The 15487-nt window shown below is 59.1% G+C and overlaps 1 protein-coding gene across 1 annotated transcript in view; it reads left to right on the top strand.

Annotated features, from left to right (window-relative positions):
- Positions 1-14850, top strand: part of Nphp4 (nephrocystin 4) — an 82075-nt gene extending 67225 nt beyond the window's left edge. The window contains 13 exon segments of the mRNA XM_005079263.4: positions 3191-3282; positions 3284-3317; positions 5369-5577; positions 6349-6575; positions 6833-7019; positions 7644-7727; positions 10180-10336; positions 10870-10955; positions 11538-11623; positions 12642-12813; positions 13116-13295; positions 13566-13709; positions 14270-14850. Of these exon segments, the coding sequence (XP_005079320.1) occupies positions 3191-3282; positions 3284-3317; positions 5369-5577; positions 6349-6575; positions 6833-7019; positions 7644-7727; positions 10180-10336; positions 10870-10955; positions 11538-11623; positions 12642-12813; positions 13116-13295; positions 13566-13709; positions 14270-14410 (1799 nt within the window). The 3' untranslated portion in view covers positions 14411-14850.
- The last annotated feature ends 637 nt before the right edge of the window (positions 14851-15487 follow it).

Genomic DNA, 15487 nt, shown 5'->3' with positions numbered 1-15487 from the left:
GCCTGCTGGTGGGGCCACCTGTCTCCCCCCCCCCAGTTTTTGTTAGGTAGCAGAAATGTTATGGCCTTCGTCTCTGTATAAAGCCAGTAATTCCATTTGGTGTAGCAGTCATGTTCCGGTAATATTGGATACTGGCTGTGGAGGCCTTCAGGGTGACGGACACAAAGCTTACACCTCGGCCTAAGCACCCAGCAGCTTCGTTTACAGCAGGATGGCAGCACGGGACAGTACAAAGGTGCTGGCAACCATCACCGCCACCGCCACCGCTGGTTCTCCCCCACGGGCTCGCTGGCTAGTTGCGTGGTTCTCCTCCCGAACCCTTGCACTTCCTTTGCTTTTTTTTTTTCATGCTGTCTCCTGTCCTTCAAGGACTGAGTGGTCCACACTGCTTTCCCCTCCTCCAGTCAAGCTGGTGAAGCAGGGGGTGTGGCGGAGGGGTCACCTGGGAGCCCTCCTGCGGAAGTCTTCCAGAGAGGCAGGGCTGATGGCCCTTGGGCCAGGTGTCCATGTCCCTAGGATCTGTGACGGCAAAGCTTAGGTTTTAGAGAGCGTCCCCGGTGATGAACTTGTGCTCTGCTGAGAGACTGACACCTGGTGGTGGCCCCGTTCCCCCCCCCCTGTGGATTGACTTTGGGAGCCTTGTGTGCTTAGAGGGTATCTCTACCCCTGTGGCTGATGAGCTGGTGTCTCTGGCATAACCTTCTGTTCCCCCAAAGGGGAAGAAAGCCTGCGCTGAGTTAGGTTGGCAGATTCCCCCCGGGGGCAGTGCCACTGCGCCGTACGGATCCTGACAACACATGTGGAGGTGACTTTCATCGCACACAGTCCGTTGTCGTCGTCGACGAACCAAGTGCGGTCGTTGCAAGGGGAAATGGCGTCGTGGCCAGCAGAGCCCCTTGTCTCCGGGTGACCGTGCCCAGATCCTCTCACTGCTGCAGGCAGTTGCTGTCACCACCTGCCGTCCTGTGACCCTGACGTCGGAGAACTGTGGTCACCTGTCCATGCCGTGTAGACCAACCTCAACCTTGACGTGGCTTCCCTGGTCTGTCCCTTGGAGCGGTGTGTGTCTGCGGTGTCTGTCCCAGGCCAGTGCTCGCTTTGGTGAGAAGTGGGTGCGAGCCGAGGTCTGATAGAGGGACCCGCTGGCCACCAGGTGATGGCAGTCAAGAGAGCTGGGGGAAATCCGAACTCACTCCCCACGTGGGACAAATCCTCCGCCAACTCAGAGAGCACGCCAGCCGCAGTGTTCCAGGCTTGTTCCATCTTGGAGTGATTCCCCAGGGCGTGACAGAGAGCTTGCCAGGGCCCTGAAGTTCACAGGCTGCCGCCCTCCACGTTGTATATGTACAGGAAGGAGCAAGGCGGAGCGAGGAGCCCGGATCGGCTCTGAGTGTGTGGGCGGGACACAGGCAGCCAGGTGGGGTGGGGTGGGCATCGGGTGTCTTGGTACCCCAGAGAGCAGCGAGCAGCGGCAAGATCGGTGGGGAAGTGGCAAGGACACCTGAGCAAGTGACAGCTGAGGTCGCTGTGTCACCATGGGCCACGGAACCAATGCCAGAGCTGGGGCGGGGGCAGGATGAGGGGGTCAGGTGCCCCGACACCAGTTAGGATGACTCCCTGCTGGGAAGAGATCCTGGGGGCAGGTCAGCCTTGCCCTCTGGCACCCAGGAGTGTGGCAGTTAACCCTGGACACAGAAGCTAGCCATGAGAGTGGATACCTCATCTCAGGCTGGGAGGAGGTGGCTTGGCCTGGCATTTGTGTGTCCTGCGAGCTTTGGAAGGTGCTGAGCTCCTGCAGCATCGAGAGAAGGACGGGGCTCCGGTGTTTTGTAGAGGTTTGGTTTTGAGGAACGGTTGTGGCCTGCAGGAGAGGCAGCTAGGCACCAGGCAGCCAAGGGATGCCAGAGACCCATTTAAAAATGACCGGGGCAGGAGTCTTCTGGCAGAAGAGGCTTTGCGTACTCTCTGCCTTCTCACGGAGGGTGAGCTGCTTGCTGAACTCGCTGACCCTGCTCAGCCACACAGTTTCTGTCCTCCCCAGTCTTTCTGGAGGGATGCCCTGCATGGCCCCGACGCAGCTGGGGTACCCAGCTGCGGAATCTGAAATCCAGGCTTCTGTCCTTGGGTTTGGGGCCACCCCGTTTTCAGCTGCGTACAGACCAGCTCGACCCCAAGGAGGATGGAAGCCTGCCCAGCCCACCTCAGCCCACATCCACAAGGATGCATCTCTCGGGCAGCTGAGATCAAAAGTACGACCTCTGTCCCCAGGAGAGCCTGGGTCGCCCGGAGGGCTCTGGGCCTGAAGATGAGCCCCATGCTGAGATGTCATATAAACAGAAGCCTTTGAGTAGGAGGAGGGTGAAGAGGGGATGCATCTAGAATGAGGAAGAGGTCCCTGTGAATGGGGGGGGTACAGTGGGCAGGGTGACATCAGAGAGAGAGGCGGGCAGCCTGGGCAGGAGTTCCTGCAGCTGCCCGTCCCAGGCGGCAGCCAGGATGCCATGCCAGCATCGCTCCACCCTGCCCTGCTGTGCCTGGCAGAACGTGCAGCACAGGTGTGCTTGGGCAGCTGGGTGGTTCAGTCTGGATGTGGCTCACCCCCAAGTGAGGGACCCCTGTGGAGGTGCGGGCCTGTGCTCCCAGAGTGCGCCCGTGGGCAGATGCTGCCTCCTCAGGGATCTAACCGCTTGTGGCATCTCAAAGTGCCGGCCCGGATCTGCTGGCAGGCAGCATGGCCAAGCCTTCTCCGAGGCCACTGCCGCTCTGCAGAAGCCCCCACAGGAAATCCCATCTGTCTTCGCTTGCGTGTGGAGAGGCCTGTTCCCTAGAGCCTCAGCTCTCCCAGGCCCGGCTTAGAGATGGAGGCGTTCTCCATGAACTGTGTGTGATCAAACGGAGACCCCTTGAGTGTGGCAGCGGCGGTGGTGGGGGTGGGGTGGTGGGGGTGGGATGGGGGGCGGAACCCAAGCCTGGAGAAGACAGTGCAGAGACAGCCGATCTCTTACCCCCCCCTGCCCCCTCCCCATGTTTGCAGGATGCTGGAGGGCAGCAGCTGCCGCCCTGGCGTGCTAGTGAGTCTGAGAGTGGAGATGGAGAGGCGTCTGCTGCCCCGGGCTCCGTATGGGAGAGCTGGTGTGGCCTGCCGGTCCCCGCTTTGGGCCCCTGTCTCACGAGGGTGCTTTTCATTCAGGTCACGCTTGTGAGCCGAGAGCAAGAGATTCCAGCTCGCTGCCACCATCCAGGTCTCGGGTCATCTCAAATGATGGAGCCAGCTTCTTCCCTGGGGGGAAGCCTCCTCGTACCAGGAGGCCCCAGACGTGAGTTGAGTCTGCGGCCACATGCTGGGTGCAGATGGGGTGGGTGGTTCAGTGAGTCAGAAGCCTCTGTGCGTGTGTGTGTGTGTGTGTGTGTGTGTATGTGTGTGCGCACGTGTGTATATGTGTGTGTATGCATGTATGTTGGCCAGAGGTCAGCGTTGAGTGTCTATAGCTTTCCACCTTACTTTCTGAGGCAGGGTCTCTTACTGAGCCTAGAACGCACCGATTGGCTAGCTGCCTGGCCAATGAGCATCGAGCCTCTTGTTTCCACCTCCCTGTACTGGGATTACTGGGGTGTGCTGTCACATCTGACTTTTTACATGGGTGCCCAGGGCCTTGTGTGTGCACAGTAAACACTAATCACTGGGCCACCTCCCTAGCCCCGACACTGATTTCTAAAAGCAGGTTAGAAACTCCTCACTGGTTCCTCACCTGTTGATGGAGCTAGAGTGACAGACTCGAGTCTGGTCGGGGATGTCCTGGGTTTGAGGAAGATGCCTCCCTGGGAGGTCTCTGCAGTCTTTCTGCTCCCTCAGGCATGAAGGCCCAAGGGCTTGAGTGTGAGCCGCTGTCATCCGAAGGAAAAGGATGCTGTGCTCTCTGAGTGGCCCTTAGCCCAGGTGTTGCAGATGGTGACGCCCAGAGCTTTCTTACGTGGGCAGTCCCAGCTCTGTCCTCCGTGGACTGTGGCCTTAGACTGCGTCTTGAGAACAGGATGCCAGAGCCACGGCTTGGAGCTCAGCGAAGCCTCTAGACTCCGCGTGTCCCGGGACAGTGGGAATCTTCCCCATCTAATCCCTGACTCTACGGGCAGAACTGTGCACTCTCCCACAGAGAGAGGCTGTGGGCTTGGCAATTGGTCAGAGGGACCCACGGTCCATGTACGCCCCTTCTGTTCCAGGCCAGCCCCTTGTTTTAATATTCAGTGAACTAAGGCAAGGGAGGTCACATGATCGCGTGGATGGTTAGGGTGAGGTGTAAGGTTGGGCCTGGGTTCCCTTCTTAGGACCACTATGGTTCATTCCTGGTTAGCCGCCCCGGCCAGTGTGCTTCATTCCTGGTTAGCCGCCCCGACCAACACAGGAAGCTGTGACGGCCCATTGAGAAGGAGCCCTGGAGTCAGGGGCCCTGCGGTCTCTTCGATGGGCAGAGGGTTCCCTGCAAGAGCCAGAGAGCCCGTGTTCCCTGAGGCGGAGCTCACATGAGACCCTGAGAACTTCTAGGTGTTTCCTGTGCTTTGAGAAGCGTGGTCTCCATGGCTCCTCCAGAACCCCATTTCTGGCTGCTTTGGAGTGGGGGACATCTGTTGGGGTGAATGTGCTGTCCCTTGAACCCTGGCTGTGTGGCTGCCCCCGGTCTGCCGTTTCTCCTGGGTCACGGCCACAGGCTCCTCAGACCAGGATCCAGACCGGGCTTCCTTCAACACGCCCGCGCTCTGACATACAAAGTGTTCATTCAGGCGGCCACTTAAGACGTCTAAGCCAACTTGTGGCATTGGAAAAGCAATTAAGTGGATTTAAAATAGGACAGCGGTGAGGAGCCTGGAAACAGGGAGCGGTGGGCGAGTAGAGGAACAGCCGAGCTTTGCCCCGCAGGGCTCTGTAGCGGGGTGCTGGCCCTGTGTGGTGACGCATCTGGGAACCCTGTTTCTGGCAGGAACGTGGGGATTGTGCTGCTGGCACACAGGTGGGGCTGGGGAGACCCCTGTAGTTGTGATGCCCCCCCAACCCCACCTGCATGAGGCCACGGTTCAGGAGAGGGTGTTATCATACAATTACAAAACCCGAGGATTTGGATTTTTCCCTTAGAAAATCATCTAGCGGTGTTAGCTGGGGACTGGGATCAGAGTTCCTGAGGTTTGAGGGCCCGTGAATATGGGGAGCTGCTGCAGCGAGGGACCAGGCCTCGAATCTGCGTCTTTATCAGTAGAGTGACGCCGAGCAGATCCACCCCCGGAAAATCTTGGTGAAGTGTCCCTGGGGACCGTTGTCCCCTGGCTCTGCTGGTGCTCCACCGTCCCCCCTGAGCCCTCCTCTCTGCCCCCCCAACAGGAAAACGTGTGGTCCAAGCGCAGAAGCTGGCCGACGTGGACAGCGAGCTGGCCGCCATGCTGCTGACGCACACGCGAGCTGGCCGGGGGCCCCAGGCTGCAGGCGGGGAGGCAGACTCGGCGACGCACAGGCGCAAGCTGGAAAGGATGCGGCTGGTGCGCCTGCAGGAGTCCTCGGGGGAGCCTGGCAGTCGCAGGATCAGCTTGCTGGTGAGGGGCTCCCCCTGCTGCACTCATCCCCAGAGTCTGTCACTCTCCCACACCCGGGGACAGAGCTTCAGCTCACCATGTCACCTCACATGGGTTTAAACCCAAAGGCCCCCGCTGAGGCAGCCACCCTCCCCGCTCAGCCTCCTTAGCATCGGATCTGATCTGAGGGTTCTCGGTGCAGCTGTAGACCGGGGACCCTGGCACGGGGGTGGGGTGAGCCCTTGCAGAACAGCCCCACGTTGTCATGCCAACGGGAGAGCATATCAGTGTTCCAGCCCACTGCACCCAAGGGTTCGAGGCCAGAGGCTGTCAGGCCTCATAGACTGGTTGTCACATGTGAACCCAGCCTGGGGTCCCTGGGTGCTGGGCTGCCACACTGGACTTGCATGTCCTCTGTGGACTGCTGTCCCAGCCAGGCTTTGGCGCCATGCAGGGTTCCCACCAGGTGAGTCCCGTGGCCACATGGTTCTTATTTGACTTCAGTGTTCCTAATCCCCTATGCTGTGCGTGGTACCTTCCCTTGTGGTTAAAGGGGCCTCCTAGGAGCGTGTGGGACGGGGGCAAGCTGGGGTGTGGTACTCGGTTTTGTTCTGACAAACCCTGAGATCCCAGGAGTATGGGAGAAAGGTAGCATTTCCAAACCACATGAGTAAAGAAGGGAAATCGATTTCTAGAAGAAACTCAGTGTCTCAGGAGAGTGGGGGCCGGCAAAGCAGGGACTCGAGGAGGAAGATGCTGGATGCCCTCCCCCCCCCCCCCCCGTTTTTACAGGCTCAGCAGAGCATCCGTGCACAGCACTCACGGGACCTGCAGGTCATCGATGCCTACCGGGAGCGCACCAAGGCTGAGAGCATCACCAGCGTGCTGAGCCAGGCCATCACCGCCCACCACACGCTGTACGCCACCCTGGGTACCGCTGAGTTCTTCGAGTTCGCACTTAAAAACCCACACAACACTCAGCACACGGTGACCATTGAGATTGATAGTCCGGAGCTCAGGTAAGGGCTGCCACCGGGGTGTGTATGTGTGTGCGTGCGTGTGTGTGTGCGTGCGTGTGTGCACCCAGAGCTGCCACCTGGTGTGTGTGTGTGTGTGTGTGTGTGTGTGTGTGTGTGTGTGTGAACCCCGGGCGGATACGCCTCCGGCATGGAAGCCAGGCTGGCTGTCCCCTGTCCCCTCATCTGCGGGTCTCGGGGTGGTGGGTGTATTTTCTCTACACAACATGGTCCTTACCATCCCCCACCCCTCCCTCTAGCATCATCCTGGGCAGCCAGGAGTGGAGGTACTTCCAGGAGGCCACCGGCCTGCACACGCCCCTGGAGGAGGACATGTTCCACCTGCGTGGCAGCCTGGCGCCCCAGCTCTACCTGCGTCCCCGGGAGACGGCCCACATCCCCTTCAAGTACCAGAACTTCTCCGTGGGCCCACTGGCTCCATCCCAGGTGCGAAGCAAGACCCAGGCGGAGCAGGGAGGCGCCGTCCACCCAGGTGGCAAGAGCAAGAGCATTTTCCTGTATTTGCAAATGTCCCTACGCCCTGTGTCTGCGCCAGGAAGGTTAGCCCACGTCTGCACCGGGGACCTCCCCTGACTGGTGCCTGCCTCGCTCGTCACTCAGCGCCCATGCATTCCTCTCTCTCCAGAGCTGTGCGCAGCAGCCTGGACCCTTCTCTCTCCTGGTGTGTGTCAGGGAGGGGCGTACCTGCTACACCCCTGTGGTCGGCCCCTTCCCCTGCGCCACAGAGCCAGCACGGGTGCATGGTGGGGGGGCGGGGCACGTGCCAAGTGTGAGCGTGTGAGGGGGAGGACTCTTGAAGCTCTGACCTCTTCAACGGTTAGCTCTGCAGTCACTTACCAGGGGCTTGAGGCGTCCCAGTTCCTCGGGTGTCCAGCTGGCTCCGTGGACAGGCCACAGGGCAGTGACTGAGTCTGGCGGGCGAGGCTGGCAGTCAGCATCAAGCTACGAGAGCCTGCAAGAGGACAGGGCGGTGACGCTCTGCAGCCCATGGCCCTGGCTGCTCCGAATTCCGATGGTCACCGCATCCATGTGCCGCTCCGTGTCTCACAGGCCCCTGCCCAGACGAGCTCTGAGAAGGACCCAGAGTCCAGACCCCATTGGAAGTCCAGTGCCATGCCTACTAAACACGCCAAGGTAGGAGGGCGGGGATGTCTCGGCATTTTTAGTCTTAGACCAAGTCGAGTCTCTGAGTCCACCAAGCCAGGTGTGACGTCTGCTGAGGCTCCCTGACCCCGCCCTCTCTTCCCTCCTGGGTAGGGATCTAGACTGAAATAAGATGTGGCAGGGACAAGGAGGCCACAGCTGTGCATAGACACTGGCACAGCCCATCGGGGTCCAGCATGGGTGGATGGATCAGTTGCCAGCTCTGAAGGTGCTGGTTCTGTCCCTTAAACTCAGCTGTCACAGCACATGGCCACTTGGCATCGTTCTAAGTGTGTGTGTGTGTGTGTGTGTGTGTGTGTGTGTGTGTGTGTGTGTGTGTGTGATACATGGGTAGGTAGGTCAGAGGACTGATAGGTGGGTAGATAGATAGGCAGGCATATAGATAGATAGATAGATAGATAGATAGATAGATAGATAGATAGATAGATAGATAGATAGATAGACAGACACAAAGATAGATAGATTGGTAGATAGGTAGGCCAGGCCGTGGGCCTTGGTGGTAGCTGAGCCCGTCAGTCCTGGCCACTAGGGCCCCCTGCCTAAGGCAAGGGAGCAGAGGCAGCTCACTACTTCCGTGCCCTCGGGGTCAGTGGCTCGCCCTTGCCTGTGAGGGGTGAGGCCCTCTCTCCTGAGTGCAGGGACTAGCTCTCTTGCTGCAGTCTCTAGAGAGAGTCAAGGCCAACTAGGAAATGCCCTTGTGGTCCTTTGGTCTCCCTGCTCCTCATACAGAGCTTGCTTCGTATAGTCTGGACAGAGGGTGACCCGAAGGCCCCACGCTCCTGAGTCTGTGTGTGTGTGTGTGTGTGTGTGTGTGTGTGTGTGTGTGTGTGTGCACCATTGCCCTGTGAAGGCCGCCATGCTCCTGAGTCTGTGTGTGCACCATTGCCCTGTGAAGGCCCCATGTTCCTGAGTCTGTGTCTGTGTGTGTGTGTGCACCATTGCCCTGTGAAGGCCCCATGTTCCTGAGTCTCTGTGTGTGTGTGCACCATTGCCCTGTGAAGGCCCCATGTTCCTGAGTCTCTGTGTGTGTGTGCACCATTGCCCTGTGAAGGCCGCCATGCTCCTGAGTCTGTGTGTGCACCATTGCCCTGTGAAGGCCGCCATGCTCCCGCATCCTACTGTGTGCAACCCTTGCACTGCGCCCACCAGGCTGCAATGCCTTTGAGAACTTGAGTCTGCTTTGCAAGCAGCCCTTGGCTTCGCCATGTGGGATTAGCGCATGCATTGTTTCATGCTGCAGATGGTGTCTGAGTTAGCACTGTCACCAGTCAACTAGTCGGGGTCCTTTTGCTTAGGCAGCAAGACCCTCTTCAGGTACCGATCCATGCGGTTTCCTCCCTTTGCTGTTTGCCGGGGTCGGCAGCAGCAGCAGCAGCACCCTCTGCAGCTACAGGTCTCTGCCAGCTGGACACTTAGCTCACTGTTAGTTTCGTGTAAGCTAGGGAAGCCGGGGCTCGTCACCTCTGACAGCAGCCATTGTTACAGTCCTGGGCGCAGGATAGCCTAAGACCTTGGTTCTCAGAGTCGGTAGCTTCTGGAACTCTCCCAGCAGGCAGGAACTGCGCAGCTTGTCTTTGGCTCGATGCAGCCTCCGTTAGCCTCAGTTCTCGGCCCTCGCCCTCCATCTTCCTTGTCCCTGCTGGGACCACTCTGAACTGCTCAACTGCCTCCTGTTGCTATGGCTACTGTTATATTTGTCACTGCTCAGGATGCGGCTGCTGCCGCTGCCGCCTGCCACATCTCTGCGGCTGCAGCGAGATGCCTGTCCCAAGGCCGTTGTCTCCTCTGCAGAGGCTATCAAGGCAGCTGGTAGCTCTGCCCCTCAGGCAGCTCTCGTGTCAGCCTCTTCAGCCACAAGGAGCTGGCTGGTCTGCTGCCTCTGCTCTACAGAAAGCAGGCAGGAAGAGAAGGCTCTCGCTGGCCTGGTGTTAGTACCAGGGAAGGCAGGATGGGGTGCCCAGACCAGTTCTAAACCCCTTAGTTTAACCATCACCTCCTTCCCCGCATTGGGGTCGAAGGGCCCATGCCGTTCTCTGTCCCTAAACACAGCACCCGCTGCTGCCATGAAACCTGGTGAGATTAAGGGTGAGGACCCCCCCCCCCGCCGTGCTCCTGCTCACACACCCCAGCCTGTGGAGGTGGAATGGAGACTGGAGTAGTTCTTGGCACCGGGTGGCTAGTTGGTCCCCACTGGCGTTTTTAGGAGTGTGCCTTGCATCAGCTCCGGCACTGGCACATGCGTGAGTGTTCCCCGTCTTGGGTGCTGGCCGCCCCGGGTCCGGTCCGTTGATACCCTCTCCTGTGCACCTGCGGATTCCATGAATCTCCATGTCTGCCTTTTTGGTCTCGCTTTAGGGGTGATGGTGAGGTCCTCATGCTATACAGAGGGGTCCATGAAGCCACCATATGCCCGTCTCTGCAGGTCCTTTTCCGGACAGAGAGCGGCCAGCCCATTGCCGTGCTCCGCCTGACCGTGGAGCCCCAGCCTCACGTGGTGGACCAGATATTCCGCTTCTACCACCCGGAGCTCACCTTCCTGAAGAAGGCCATCCGCCTGCCTCCCCGGCACACGCTTCCAGGCAGGTCCCATGCGCCCCTGTGGCTGCCGCTACGCACGCTCAGCTAACGGGAAGAAGTAGTGGGTGAGGGGCACCGCCAAGGCTCCGCCCCGCCTTCCTGGCTTGAAATACAAGCTCCCAGCTTTCTCCTGGGTGACAAGGTGCATATTTGGTGGCTGGTTCCACAGGAAGTTCCTGGCTCTCATGACCCAGATCCATCCCCATCAAGCACGAGGAGGGCGTGTGTGGAGCTGGTGGCATCCTCAGGGTGGCTCAGTGTTGATGGCTCTTTGCTTATGTGTGGCCACTCCCAAGCAAGGAACCATCGGCACCAAGCCACCATGAGGAAGCCAGCCTGACAAGGGGCTGAGGAATGGGCTGGGTCAGGATGTCAGCATCCGCAGCTCTGCATTTGTGTGTGTGCGTGCGTGTGTGTGTGTGTGTGTGTGTGTGTGTGTGTGTGTGTGTGTGTGTGTGTGTGTGTGTGTCTGTCTGTCTGTCTGTCTGTCTGTACTCTGGGGTAAGTACAGAGTTATCTCTTTTTCCTTTTCCAGGTGCTCCTGTAGGGATGTCCGGTGACGACCCCCCAATCCACGTTCGATGCAGTGACCCGAACGTCATCTGTGAGGCCCAGAGCGTGGTATGCCATGCATGTCAGCCCCGGCTTGAGCAGATCCTTTGGGGGACCCCCTCCCTCCTGTCTCTACTGCATCCCCACAGCCTCCCCTTGGTCTCGGGATGAGGGTTCCTCCTGCACAGCTGTGCCCGGGAGGGAGGCGGCAGGGGTGCCCTGACGTTACAAGGAAGAGGCTTCAGGTTGAGATTTTCAGGTTTTCTGCTAGCAGATCTGTTCCTTGATTATGTGAGTTTACATTTTAAGAAAAGGCACGAAGCAGAACGAACTAAGCACGGTAATTGAGGCACTTGCTAATTGCCATTATGCGGAGGGTAGGGGCACTAATTGTATTATGACTGGTTAGGAAGCTAGATAGAGTCTGAGGAATATAATTATTGAAATCAATATAAGATCAAGAAGCTATGATTTTCTTGTGCAGTGAGCATAATAGTGAGTCCTGACTAGTAGAGAAGATTAAGGCCCCGCATGGGGGAGGGCTGTGCACACCTGCCTTCCCTCACCCAGCTCCACCGGCCTGGCCACGTGCAGCCCTGTGGGGGGACACGGGTGGCTGGGAACCAATGTGCCCCATGCTGTGTTTGGCAGGGCCCCGGCGAGCCACAGGATGTATTTCTTAAGGTGGCCAGCGGTCCAAGCCCGGAGATCAAAGACTTCTTTGTCATCATCTACGCGTAAGCACAGACACAGGTCGGGGAAGGGGCAGAGGATGGGCAGTCTTGGCTTGACGTCAAGGGGCCTGACTCCTCTCAGGCATGATGGGTACTGGTACTTCGCTCTTTGAGGAGAGTGATGAGTCAGGCTGGGCTTAGAGGCCAACCAGGCCTTGGCGATAGCGTGCCGTCTCCCAGCGTAGCACAGTAGCCCAAGAGATGGCATGATGTGTGCCCCCAAAGAAAGGCACGGTGCAGCCCTCTGACCCAGAGCCAGCCCAAGATGACTCACCACACCCTCCCCTCAGAGGATTTGCACTGACCCTGAGGTCATCTGGAGCGCAGCCCCTCTGTGGGTGGCTGCGTTAATCTTTTGTCTTCATCTTTCGCGCCTGGAGACTGGGCAAGCCACACCTTGGCTTTTCGCCCAGCTAAACAGTTCCGGTTGGAGCCCTTTAAAACTGGAGCCACCTAGGATGCTTTCTGCGTGGCTTCTGACGGTGGAATGGTGGGAGTTACCTATACGGGGGGGGGGGTGTGAGGGACAGTGCGCCACCTACACCATGTGAACATGTCTCCTGGTTCCTTGTAGCAGCCCGTGAGCATGCTATCACCCCATCCCATCTTACAGTAACGCCCCGGAATCTCAGACCTGACACCTGATGTAAGCTCTGAGCCCAGGCTGTGGCCTCCAGCCACGGTCCCCACTGTCCTGAGGCTTGGGCGTGATTCAGTTTTTCCAAACTGCCCACTAGGACAGAGCTCACACTCTCATCAGCTGGCAGGCACTTCTCAAGCATCCTCACGCCCAGCAGTGCCTTGGGAACAGAACAGGCCAACTGCAGAGCCCGAGCTCGAGAGATGCCAGGCTAGGGTGAGGGTGGCTAGCCCCGGCGCTGAACACAGGGTTCCCGTCTACCGTGGCCTTCTGCAGCTGTTCCTGTGGCTGCTCTGCTCCCAGCTGGAGCCCTCCCCGGTGAGCTGTTTTCCCGGTGTCGCTGCCCTGCTAAGATGCGTGGACGGCCCCTGTCTTCTGCAGGGATCGCTGGCTGGCGGAGCCTGTGCAGACGTGGCAGGTCTGCCTCCACTCCCTGCAGCGTGTGGACGTCTCCTGTGTCGCAGGACAGCTGACCCGTCTGTCCCTTGTCCTACGGGGGACACAGACTGTTAGGAAAGTGAAAGCCTTTACCTCCCACCCTCAGGAGCTGAAGGTATGGCCCTTCTTGGAGGCGGAGTTGGGGGTCTCTTGGCTTCTCTGAGCTCCTTCCTGCCTAGCCCGCGGAGGCACGGGAGTGGTGGGCTGTGGGGGCATGCGGCACCAGGGTAGCTGGTGGCAGCTTTCACAACTCCTCCCTACTGAGCTACCTCTTTTGAAAACTGCCTTTTGCTGGATGTGGTGTTAAGGATGAGGGACCAGTACATACCCCCAGAGGCTTCCGGGATTACTAAAAGGCGACTCTTAGCAACAAGAGGGCTGTGCCCTGACCTCTCTCTCTCTCCCTTGTCCTCGAAGACAGACCCTGCAGGTGTCTTCGTGTTGCCACCCCATGGGGTCCAAGACCTTCACGTGGGCGTGAGGCCAAGGAGGGCTGGCAGCCGCTTTGTCCATCTCAACCTGGTGGACGTGGACTACCACCAGCTGGTAGCGTCCTGGCTCGTGTGTCTCTCCTGCCGCCAGCCACTCATCTCCAAGGTCAGCATAAACGGTGGGGTCAGGCACCTTAGGGCCTCTGCTGTGTCTTGTGGGGGATGGCATTGCCTGGCCCTGGGACCCAGCTACCCAGGTCCAGGCTCTGTGTGAGGCCGAGATGGGACGAGCCCCTCTGAGATGATCCCTGAACGGCTGGCCTGTCCTCTCTGGGTGAATATCCCAGGATCCGTGGCCAGGCGGAGCACTTATGCTCAGGAGTTCTCAGGCTCAGCCAGCAGCCATTGGGAGTCTTGCCCCCCCCTCCTCCCCCAGGCCTTCGAGATCACCATGGCGGCAGGCGAAGCGAAGGGTGCCAGCAAGCAGATCACCTACACCAACCCCTACCCTTCTCGGAGGACCTACCGCCTACACAGTGACCGCCCTGACCTGCTGCACTTCAAGGAGAGCTCCTTCCAGGTCTGCCCCGAGGGCTGGTGGGCTCGATGGGAGGGGTAGCCCCATGCTCAGGAGCGGGACCTGCTCCTAGCTGGCCGGCTCTAGGAAGTTGGGGATGCTTACACCCTCTGGGGAAGTGCTTCAGGTGGGCAGGTGGACATCGCGGCCCTTGTGCCCTGCACTGGAAGACCCTGACCTCCTGTGCCACCACAGGCAGGTGGATTTCCCTCTGAGGAGAACCGTGAGGGTGGGAGAGGGTGATGGGGGTATGGGGCCTACTGAGGGGGCGGTCGGTTAGTGGGCTGGGTGATCCCTCATTTCCTTTGCCCGCTATCAGAACGGCGCCTAGGCAAGGGGCACCGCCCAGCTCTCCACACTGTCCCCAGTCCCCCAGTCCGCACCAAGCAGCAGCAGCCTCAGGCAGGTGTGGGCCTGCCGGCTCCTCACAGCCTCTGTCACTCCAGGTGCTGGGTTTCCCACCAGCCCGGATGCGCCACAGGTGGAGAGTGTTTCACGCTCGCGCCTGCCTGCTGCACAGGAGTGGAAGCCGCGTGAATACTGAAATCGCCCTGCTCTTGCAGGTGGCGGGCGGAGAGACCTACACCATTGGCCTGAGGTTCCTGCCAAGCGTCAGCGCTGGGCAGGAGGAGATCCTGATCTACATCAATGACCACGAGGACAAGAACGAAGAGACGTTCTGCGTGAAGGTCCTCTACCAGTGAGGACACAGCTGTGTGGCCGGCGCCCATTCCTGAGTGCCCCTCCCTGCAGACGCCTCCTAGCCTTGCAGTCTCTGTGACTCAGGACGGGCCTGCATGGCCTGTGGAGCTGGCAGAGTGGAGAGAGGCAGCATCCCTGCTCAGCTAAGCTGAGACTAATCCCCGTGAGGGAATGTGGCCTCCAGGTGGCCTCAGCAGTGACCTCCCCTCCCCCCACACTCTGTCCACGGCACACACGAGGGTATGTTTCTCCTCACAACTCTCAGGCCGTCACCGTCTAGAACAAGTTGTGTTGTGTAAGTCATCCCCGGTGATAAAATTATGTTTTTCTTACCAGATTTAGTATGAACATAATATATTTTAATTTGCTATGTATTTTATACTGGAGTTCTTTTGTATCTGCTTTTTTTTTAAGTTATTGAATGAAGTACTTCACTTTCGCAGTCTCTCTGGATGTTTTCTGGGGTTCCTCCTGCTGGGGTGATGGGGGGGGCCTGCTGCCCTCCGGCTGTGATGCTGCTCCTGAGGATGGAGCCCTGGCTCTCTCTGCACGTTTTGCTGGGAGGAAGGAAACAGCGCGGAGCGGGTGGTGCTGAGCAGTGTCTGTCCTGGGCCACCGTCTGCCGAGCCTGCCTGCTCCCCTTACACCTAGTGAGTGCACATTCCTCCTTCTCGGCAGCGAGTCGTGGTTTCTGGCCAGTACGCCCCAGTATTCATTCAGGCTTGTAAGCTGTCCCCCCCCCCAAAGGGTCTCCCAGAGTCCAGAGAAGCCACCTGCCATTTTCCTGAAGTCCTCCAGGTACAGTGTAGTATCTGACACGCCCATGCTGAGGCCGGAGCTGCAGGGGCTCCAACCTGACCACAGGCTTCAGCCGGTAAGAGGCTCAGGGTTTTTAAAGCCAGTGCTTCCTGCCTCGGACGGTCTCCTGAGTGACGCTCACAGCCTTGGGAGGCTATGCGAGGCCCTTCTCCCTCCATACGTCCCTGCCTCCCTGGCTCCCTCCACGCCTGGGCCTGTGGTGGGCTGCCTTCTGCTCTGGTGGTGTGGCGGGGCTTGAGCCTGTGTTAGAGTAGACAATC

The sequence above is a fragment of the Mesocricetus auratus genome, unplaced genomic scaffold (assembly GCF_017639785.1).
Source record: "Mesocricetus auratus isolate SY011 unplaced genomic scaffold, BCM_Maur_2.0 Super-Scaffold_100042, whole genome shotgun sequence".
Classification (NCBI taxonomy): Eukaryota; Metazoa; Chordata; class Mammalia; order Rodentia; family Cricetidae; genus Mesocricetus; species Mesocricetus auratus.
The sequence above is the reverse complement of the archived record's forward strand: the minus strand, read 5'-3'. Positions and strand labels throughout refer to the sequence as shown.